Consider the following 10,855-nt stretch of genomic DNA (forward strand, 5'->3'; position numbering starts at 1 on the left):
TTTATTATTATATATATATATATATATATATATATATATATATGTGTAAAGTGTCATGAAAATATACATAAGTACAGTAAGAGATTAAATAATCAATGATATATATTTATTATTCACACAATAAAATAACATAAAAATACATACAAATGATAAGTGCGATCAGACTAGATTATAAATTATTGAGAGCTTTGTAAAAATTCTTACTTTGCAAATAAGAAGTTAATTTGCACAGGAATTCACTGTGATTCCATGACATTGATATTTCCTGGCTGATTGTCATTGGCATGCATATTGTGGCAACCAATAAATCAGCCATGGACAGATTAATCACAAAATAATTTGTAACGCTGTAAGAATTGTATCTCTTTAATTTTATATATATAAGCAAAATCTATCTTTTTTCTGCGATTATTTATGTATGTATAAATTTAAATATCTAATTAATAAAATCTAAAGCTCGATTATATTTTCTATTAATATTTTATAAATAAAAAATTATTGTTTATTTTACGATCATATTTTTATTCCATTAATTTAATGAATATTTTATATTGATGAGAGAAATGTGTAAGTTAATTCTAGCAACTTTAGTTAAGAATATTGATAAGTGTAAATTTTTTGCAAACAAAGATAAAGTTCATAGAATATTAGATTTTAGAATGTGGTACAAATTCAACGAAAGAAGGTTCTTCAGAAGGCTCACATAAATAGCAGCATAAGATTTTCTGTTTGTTTTGATACGAAATTGGTATAATGCTTCGTAACCATATATTCAAATTTTCAGAAGTTTATTAAATTATTTTTGATAATCATCAAATCATTGACTTTATATATATATATAAAATATTTTTATTATATACATAATTTAGTTAATAAAATTTAACACAATACTTGTGTTGCGTTTGATAGAAACAATCTTCATCAAGATAGCTCTAATTCCGATTGTGGAGGAGATTATTGCTCTAATGAAAAATATATTCTGGTGCAGTGTTCGTAACTGTTCAGGTATTTCACGAAGCGCTACATATATCCGTCGCTTATTTCCGACTTATATACGCAACGTATCATGCAAATAAACTATCCGCAATGCATTCATAATGGACGAACAGCTGCGGTTGCTGTCGGTAGTAGGTCTTCGATTATTTTTCAACCAGAAATTCGTGCTCCCACACGAAATGCTACTGAAATCGCGTAAGATCACAATGAGCCATCGGAGAAGCCATCTCCTGCCATCTGCTTTCCGAATTTGTTATTCAATAAATTCGGTACTATTGTTTGTTTCATATCGGGGATGTGAATCTAGTTCCACACGTGATAAAGATTTGTAATATAGTTTGTTGGCACTTAATTAAAAAAAATTTTTTTTTTTTCAAAAAATTTGAAACTATAACAACCTGAAAATCTATTAATAATTCGACATAGCACAATATAATTCAATTTAATAAAGATATAAAATTTGAAAGATGCGGGTATTAATTTCGCATCTCGTTTTGCCTATTTATTACAAATATCAGGTATTAGATAATTCATAATTAATAGTCTAAATTCAATTAAAAACTTTGCATAATTACTTACCTCTTTAAATGATATTTGCAAACTACAATTATCACAAAAATGTTAGCTATCACACCAACTAGTACAGTTGGTACATAAAGAATAATCAACAAATAATCCTTATTGCTTCCATGAAAAGAATTATAAAAATCCCATAGTATCTTGATCATAATGTCATTTTGCGATGACAAAGTCTTGTTCGCCATCATTGTGATCTTCGTGCAATTTTATTATACGACTAGATCCTGAGTCAACCAAGAAGCTACGTATAAAAATATTAAAATAGAAAGTAATGATGGTAGTATAAATAATAGAGAACACAAAAAAGTCGAGATTTTTCGGCACTGGTTCCGGACAATAAAAGTCTACTCTAACGACTTTTTTCCGAATATGAGGAACAAGTTTTCGCTGTACCGTGGTTTGTTACAACAGCAGCGACGTACACGTACACCGAGAGTCTCGGTAGTTGCGCACAATGTGGTCCAACTTCTCACAGTTCCGACACTTACGTTCGCAGAATCTTTTATTGGCATCAAGCTGCATGCGAGGAAAGGGTTCACAGTAGTAACACATGGAATGTTACCAGTTACCATCATCAGAGTCGCGGTATCAGTTTGAATCATGATCGGAGCAGACGCTTGCGAAATTGTTTAGTGGTAGTTTTATTTCTCTTAGGCGTTTGTGTTGAATTTCCGGTGATGACTATAGCCAATATTTGTTTAATTATGAAGCTCGGTGAAATATCAACTTGATATTCGGTTTCGTTGCTTCCTTTCATCTTCCTTTAATCTATAATTTACATCCTTTTTACTCTAATAGCACTTATTTGGAATACATCCTAGAGATGTCCTTGACAGTTCAAAGGATATACGGACATCCTCTAGATGTTCTAAGGACATCTCCTGAGAGATCTATGCTGTTAGGATTTTATTACTTTTTTAATAAATAGTATTATAAGATAATATTATAAAAAGAATGAATTCAAATAAAAATTTAAAAATTTAAACTTACATTTTTTGTAATATATATATGTATATATCATAGCTATCATTTATTAAAAATGAATTAACAGATTCAGATTTTTATTCTAAATGTTATTATTTTTAATTTATAGATAACAAAACGCAAACAAAATTTTACTTGAAATGATCTTTCCTAAATCTTTCCTAAATTAATCTTAGACATTTTCTAATTTACCAATTTTATTTTCTAAAATTTCTTATAAAATTAATTTTTTTTAATATACGTATGCTGTAGAGTGCAGACTGTAGGAAACGTTCTTTTTTTCCTTCCTTATAATCTTTCTAAATATGTATAAATTGAATATATGTATTAATTGAATCATACGTATTAATTAAATCTGTTTTTTACTCTTATCAAGAATAATCGTTAAATTGAAGTGACAAATTTTTACCGATTTTGTAATAAATTTTAAAATAGATTCTTTCTCGGCATAAATTTTAAATATAAATGCGCGCAACAAGATTGCTGCAACATTGTAAACAATGTAAACGATCTATAATTCAATACCATTAATATTAAAATCTCAAATATAGACATACCTTATATAAGTGATAAATTTTACGATATTCATTAAGAAAATGACAATAAAATTATAAAGAAACATTCTCCAATACAAATGCAAAAACTTTTTCAACCAGAAATAAATATGCGCATTGATCTGATGTTGCTTCTATTGTTTCCAAATTTTGGACAAAATTCTACATTTTTTTCATATACATACATCATTTAAAATTATGTTTCTTTGTTAGTTAATTATAGTTTAGTTTAATTATAGTTTAGCTAAAAAAGTTGATATAAAAAATCAACTTCTTATACGGAAAGAAAAAATTTGCTATAATCGCTAATCCTTTGCCGTAATGACAAATTTCATTTGCGAATATAGGGATTGCAAAATTATTTGCAGGTGTAACAAATAAAATTTGTTTGTGTTTGTTGCAGTTGCAATAAATATATCAAATAAGTAAAAGATATATAATTGCATATAATATTTGAAGATAAAGATTAAAATAAGATTTAATTAATGAATTAAAATAAAGTAAAATGAAATTCCTTTTTTTTATGTTATTGCTACTTACATATATATTAATAGAATTTACATTATATGAAATATAAAACATGTTTACAGTGAAGTTACAGTAATATAATACTTTTGAGTCTTTCACGAATCTCTGCTTCAGAGATGCTAAAAGATTTATCAGGTAGGTTATCGCCGTGTCATTATCCATTGCTAATGACAACGTTTTGTAAATCTTGCTGTTCACTTTATCAGGGCGTATCAGTGTAAAATTCAATGCAAAACGTGGGCAAATATATGTTATTATAATTACAATTATATTAACAAATACATATTAATGCGTTATTTTTTTTACTCGCTACAAAATTATTTGCATCAAACACCAAATATTTGTTAAATATGCAAATTTGTTTACTACAAAGCATAGAAATTCGACAAACACATTTTGCATTCCCTTTTGCGTTCATAGCAAATCTTTTTTCTCCATGTATCTACGTATTAATTATAAAAATATACATAACATGTGCATATTTTTTATTTTCAATCAAATTTTTATTCATTACTGTTACATATATAACAGAATCCACAATATATGATTTAGTTCAATTAAGTTAGTTATTTGTGATTCACTTACTTAAAGTATTGTTTTCTTATGTGTAATTTAATTCTGATAGAATATAAAGAAGCTAGCGTCTCAAATTTTGTTTAAAAAGTATTTGGAAATGAAAAAGGAAAGAGAATAAAATAATATATTAAAATATCAATACATTTTTTTTATTTTACAGATAATTTATTACTTTATTGCGTATAAGTGTACACATAAATATATACATATCTGATTTAACATCTGATTCTAGTCTTTGTTGTTCTAAAGAATAAAAAAATAAAAGTAATATATATATATATATATATATATATGGAATGCGCGAATATTATATTTGGCACGAGAATAAATTTTTTTATTTAGAAATTTCGGTTCACGCATTGAGTTTTATATGATAACATGTTTTTTTATCATTCAGCAAAGCTAGAATACAAGAAATGGAAAAGACCATTTCGTAAACTTAAAAAAAAAAAATATATATATATATTATTAATTTAAAGAAAAAAGTATTTAATTTAAAATTTACAAATGATTTTAAATACAATTTTTGAAATACAAATTTTAAATTTAAGATTTGCACTTTCAATTTATGATCATTTTCTTGTTATTATTATAAATTATAAATAATAATGTTTTTGTAATAAGTTTTAAAATAGTTTTTCAATTATGTCGTTTTGAAGCAATGCTTGAATTTAATTATAATTATATTTTAATATATGGATGACCACTGTCTTTTTCTTGTATCTTAAAGTGTCATTTGATGCATGATTAACGTAATTCATTTTTCTTTTAAATATTAATTAAATAATAATCTCAGAATTGTGCAATGGAAGATGCAATCTACTTCCAGCTCTAGCAAGTCTTCTTTTATATGGAATTATATGTATACTAAGAATGAAACACGATCCTCTCTAATTTTATTAATTGTTTTAGATACGTTACAAATAAAAGACATTTTTTGTAACTGTTCAATTTTATTTTAAGTGATTGAAAACATTTCTTAGAATTAAAATCAATATTGTGTTTTTTAATGAATTACACTATTAAGAACTATAAAAAAATATTTTAAACAATAGTTTTATGGCTTTTAGTGATTATCATATTTTGCAATAATTGTATATCATTAAAAGAAAAACAGTATTCGGTATTAAAAAAAATTATTTTTTCAACATCCATTATGCTTACTTGTTGATTTGTATTATATTTGATAGCCGTATTCGATTTGTAAAAACGTGCTGTTTATATGATTGGAGCGACTATATGCTCTTTCAACATAAAACGACAATCCGAAATGGATATTCTGTTACAAATATCTTGTCTTTCTCCATGTATTATCTGCGAAATATGTGATGTTAAAAATTAATCAAGTAATAGAAACATTATATACTTTTTAAATTATATCCTTTTAAATATTAAATTATATATATTTATCTTTTGCATACTATGCAGAGCTTTTCTTCTCGATTCCACAGCACGTATTCCACAGCCAATAAATCGTTATGAGAATGTAATTAACAGGATGTAATTAGCACGATCGATTGTACATTGAGAACTCTTTGAGATTACTACTAGACATTAGCAGTATGAAGGATTACTAAATATGTAGTTATACCAGAAGCTATCTGCGAAAGGAACGAATGAAAAATTTATCAAGGTATGAAGAATTTTCGAAATAATTTTGTGCAGCGACGGATTAAATAAAACACAAACTGCAAGAATCTTGGATTACTGATTCTAAAATCTTTATATTATTCTTACCGAAAGAAGCAATGGAAGATCGATGCGTATGATTCCATAAGAAGCAAAGAAGTGTACTTGCTGTAGCTGGAAATAAGTAACAGCTTCTACACAGCAATCCTGTAATTATTTTAAAAATTATTTATTTTAATTAATATTTAATAAGAAAAATTAGAAAAGTTGTCTAGAATCTAGAATAAAATGTTAATTAAATAAATGACGTATTTTATAAAAGATTCAAATTAGAATTAATTAAATTAGCAAAAAACTTTTATTTTTACCTGCATAAAGTTTTTCTTAACAAGAATGGCAGATGATGGTGTAAAGGCGATCTTGCCAACACGATTAGCCTTTGAAAAAAGAATAAGAGGTAAGCTCGTCAAAGAAACTTTTCCTGCTCAAGAATAAATTAACGTACTTGGGTTGCAGTCATGTGACAAATGATGGTAATGATCAGCAGATTTGTCACACAAGCAGATACCAGTAAAATTTCTCTCACTATTAACAAAGGTTGTAAGATCGCGCCATTATTGATCGTATAGATGCGAGTAAGTGTATTAAAGGACATACAAAAGATCCATAGCAAAAGCTGTATCGAGTACACGGAATTTATCATCTCGGTCGCATTAGTGAGACACGAATGCAACCACCACACTTCCTGCAAATGAAACTGCTTGTCCAAGCGATCCACCACCATGATTTTGCCATCTGATTAAACATACAATGTTGCGTGTGATTATTCTTAAATGTTAATTAAAAACAATTTGATTGCTACTTGTACTTAAAGAATTGTTAATTATTAGATGGGAAAAAGTTCGTGGCGTTTTTCCTATTAAATGGCATTCGTGGCAAAAAAACGCCACGAACTTTTTCCCACACCTAATATGTACATTAAGTCCTATTCACATATGTGTAAAATTTATTGAAGATTGCAATGTTGCAATCATATAACTGCATTTGCATAAATTCCGTTCACATAAAAAATGAATTTAATAAATATATTTTTATTTTTTTATCTCAAATTATTTTTTTTGTCTCTTAAAAATAATATTTTTCTAATTTTACTTGGCATTAATTAAACTTATTTCCGTTATTTCATCGAAAGTGTTATTCGCATTTAAAATGAATCATAAGTCAATGTCATTTATTTTTCAGAGTTTCGATCCTCAGAGCTATCCTCTCTTTATCGGTTGAACTGCGTGGGAAGACAGACATGTTACGCAGACAGTAAACATTGATAACAAGTAAACGGCGAACGTGTTTCAATAAAACATTAAAATTAAAAAAATTTGCAAGAGTAAAATAATTAGAGAGTTAAAAAACATTAGAAAATAATAGCTTTACATTATTAAATTTTTTAAAAGGAAAAAGATGATGGATCGATGGATTTAAATTGCGGTGAACAAATCTTTTTTTCTTAAGAAATTCTTTTTCTTTATGTTTCCACGCTCTTGTATGTAAATTGTGATTAATAGCTAAAAATTGTTAAGAATGTATACAACAAAGTTGCAAATTAAAAAAATGTAAATGAATTATTAAATGATATCAACAAATTACTAACGCATTGGTAAACACTATAGACATATCATTCTTTGCAATTAATCTACCTTCGGGCAGGAGCAACGATTCACAAAGACGATGATATCTCTCATATAGAAGAGATGACAGGCTGGCGAATGTTATTAATTGCATCGTTAGTGTTGTATTAACAACAGCATAAGTTATACCGTTAAATACAGAATCTTTGGGCTCCACGCTACGAATGAAAATTACGAATAATAGTATAGTCGTACGATAAAATTGATCATGAAACAAAATGAATTTGCGAAATATACCACATTATTAATGCGATCTTGTTCCTAATTTTTTAATGATTAATATTTTTACTTTTGTATTTATTACTACAATATAATTTTGTAAAGTGATTACATATAAATGTTTATAAATTATTCCGGTATAAATTGGTTTGATATAATCATATCGCTTATATTGTTGCATATTAAAGTTATTAAGACATGTATACAGGGTGTCTCGAAATTTTTTGCTCTTGCAATAAATAAAAAAATGCAGTACTAAAAAGTTGATAACAAATTCTGAAAAAATTCTTAAAGTCCTACAAGAAAAAAATAAACAATTTTTATCTCTTGCAATTTTTCTGTAAAATTGATAGTATTTAAGAAAAAAATTATTAAAGACCAATATATTCAGCAATTTTTAGTAATTAATATCTTGTTAATTATTGCGAAAATTGCAAAATGAAGTGGACTCGATTTAATCGAAAAGTTCGCTCTATATAAAAGTGCTTGATAAAAATTTCGTGATACTCTGTATTAGTCATCAATATTAGAGTTTAAAATAAATTCTTCATCAATATTAAAGTTTAAAATAAACTTTTTTCTTCTGAAATACATGAAAAAATTTATATAATGAAACTCGTTCTTTTGTATTGTTATCTCACGTGTCATGTCATTCTTGTTATAATATGTTGTAAAGACTGTAATTCTCATCGTATATGTTTAGAGAAGTAAGACAAGATTTTTACATTAAAAATACAAGTGTTAAGGCTCGAGTGATATGTAATCAAATGAATAAAAAGAAAAGTTTATATAAGAGCCGATACAGGTTTTTCATGTATACAAAATCTATATCTATAATGTATATTAATAAAAATCTAAATGTTTCGACTACATTATTTTGGTCATCTTCAGTAACTTCAGACGTAATATAAACTATTAAACGCTATTAAAATGAGATGCTTAGTAAATTTATAATAATAAAGATCTGTCCAAATTTAAAATCTTGAAAACATCATAGTATTTGTTTAAATATTGTGTACGTAAGTCAATCAATAAAAAAATACCATTAATATCGGCTGTACAGACTTTAGTATGAGAATAATGCATGGCATTACGAAGATTAGTCATCGTACAAGAACAAAATATATCTTTATATTAAGTACCATCTTAACAATAATTAAAATTTAAGTTTATAATGAATAGCACGTATTTTTTGATAGATGACAAAATTTAATTATTTTTTTAACATGTAGCATATAATCTTTAAAATCTTTTTATATTATATATATATATAGGATGTCGCTTTATACAATATTTATTTTACCAACATCGAGAATGATGTTCTGATTGTTGATCGAAACGCATGTATTTTATCACAAATGTTAAATATTCGCAATTTCAATCTATAGCTTTTACTCTTAGCTCTTTTACATTATTAATGATATTATAAAGATATTATACTTAAATAATTTTTTTTAATAAGATTTTTTTGTAATAAGAATTATGTATTATTATTATTATTCTTTTTTGATATCTGCTTACATAAAATTTGTTAATACTCACCAGAACGTTATATATCCAACTATTGTCCAAAACGATAACATAACAAAAACCAATGACCAACAGATATAACGAATCATGTGAGGGTATTTAGGCTCCTTATATTTTGTTGTACGATCGAAAATGCGTAAATGCGAAAGTGCAGCTCGTATCTTCCAGTTATAACAATACGTCATCACAATATCACTTAAAACGCAGCTATACGAGAGACCTGTCCTCACCACAGTGAGCATCAGCAGCCTCGGTCCAATCATGTCATCCCAGCGGAGCATGTATATATTCGCGATGCAAAGACTAACATACAAGAGTGCAAATAGAACCGAATAAATAGTGCCATACTTCATCATCATAATATCGTTCTCTGTAACAAGAAAAAGTCCACATCCAAACAGTCTCGCAATATACAAAAGAGGTCGTATGTCACTCAGAGACACCATTTCCTATTATCGATCCTGACGTTCGAAAATAAAAAAGAACAAGAAAAAATAAGAAAAGTTCACGTTGAAATCTTCTTTGATACTCTTATCAATTGCTTAATTATTCCTCTTATTCTTCTGTTTTTATGATTTAAGAGCTACTTAAAGCGAAAAATTGCAGTACCGAGTCCGATAAATCACAACACATTTTTCTTATATTTGATTCAAGAAAAAATTTTTTCTATTTTTTTAATTTTAACGCTCAATAAAGAAAAATAGAGAATGCTCTCCTAAGTTCTTCTATTTAGCCGCTCCAATATTAGTGATGTCAGTAAGATAAATGAAAAGCTTGCGGAGCGCATGGCCTTTCATATCCCACGATATTAACTTGCCACTATGATAGTGTAAATATTATCGTAACGAACAATTAACATCTGTCTCGTAAAAAATTTCACGATGTGATAAATTGACGTTCATCACCGACTGCCTTCTATTCGTCAGGATTACAATTTCCTGGGTTACTGCTGGCTATTTACAGAGAAGAAAAAAAAATCGACGCACGAAGGGTTTTAGCGAGCACGCGCCGAGCGTCGTACTCGTCATAACATTATAGATGCCTTTCATTTAGTGACACAAGTTGACACAAATATTCTATTTTTCTTTGTATTTCATGAGTAACAAAGACAGATTGATATTTGTGTACTAAATGGAAGGCACCCTCGCTGATAATCACGATTAGATATTGCTCCATTATTAACAAGCCACAACATGAAAAAATTACATCTAAATGACCAGAATAAAACATAAATAAATGGAATTTGTACTCGAAGAGAATGTCTTGCTAATTACAAATAAATTACAAACAAATGTTGCCATCTCTTTCCTATAAACAGACTTTCCTATAAAATTAAAGAGGAAAATAATATTTTTTATAAAATATGAAATAGGGACAAAACCTACGTAAATATCATGCGTGAAAAATAATTTTAATCACTGATTAGCCTAGAGCCTAACTTAGACTAGTTTAGAGGCGACAAGTTTAGAGAGACATTTTTTGAAAAAAAAGTTCTAAAACAATAATCATTTTTTGTCATGCGAATGATTGGAAAATTTGTTATTGATTACTGTAGATTTACTCGTTCCAATATAC

General features: G+C 27.3%; 2 protein-coding genes across 2 annotated transcripts in view; both read right to left on the reverse strand.

The window, feature by feature from the left end:
* The window catches only part of LOC105620010 (D(2) dopamine receptor A-like), a 6,038-nt gene extending 4,278 nt beyond the window's left edge, over positions 1–1,760 (reverse strand). The window contains exons 1-2 of the mRNA XM_012201521.1: positions 1,576–1,760; positions 205–347 (exon numbers count right to left, since the gene is read on the reverse strand). Of these exons, the coding sequence (XP_012056911.1) occupies positions 205–347; positions 1,576–1,760 (328 nt within the window). The remainder of the gene's footprint in view (positions 1–204; positions 348–1,575) is intronic.
* A 4,004-nt stretch (positions 1,761–5,764) lies between these two features.
* Positions 5,765–9,726, reverse strand: LOC105620011. The gene is made up of 6 exons (XM_012201522.1): positions 9,293–9,726; positions 7,541–7,689; positions 6,352–6,641; positions 6,215–6,283; positions 5,955–6,053; positions 5,765–5,818 (listed from the first exon to the last, which is right to left on the reverse strand). The coding sequence occupies exons 1-6, from the start codon at positions 9,724–9,726 to the stop codon at positions 5,765–5,767; spliced, it is 1,095 nt and encodes a 364-aa protein (XP_012056912.1).
* Between the last annotated feature and the right edge of the window lie 1,129 nt (positions 9,727–10,855).

The sequence above is a fragment of the Atta cephalotes genome (assembly GCF_000143395.1).
Source record: "Atta cephalotes unplaced genomic scaffold scaffold00023, whole genome shotgun sequence".
Lineage (NCBI taxonomy): Eukaryota > Metazoa > Arthropoda > Insecta > Hymenoptera > Formicidae > Atta > Atta cephalotes.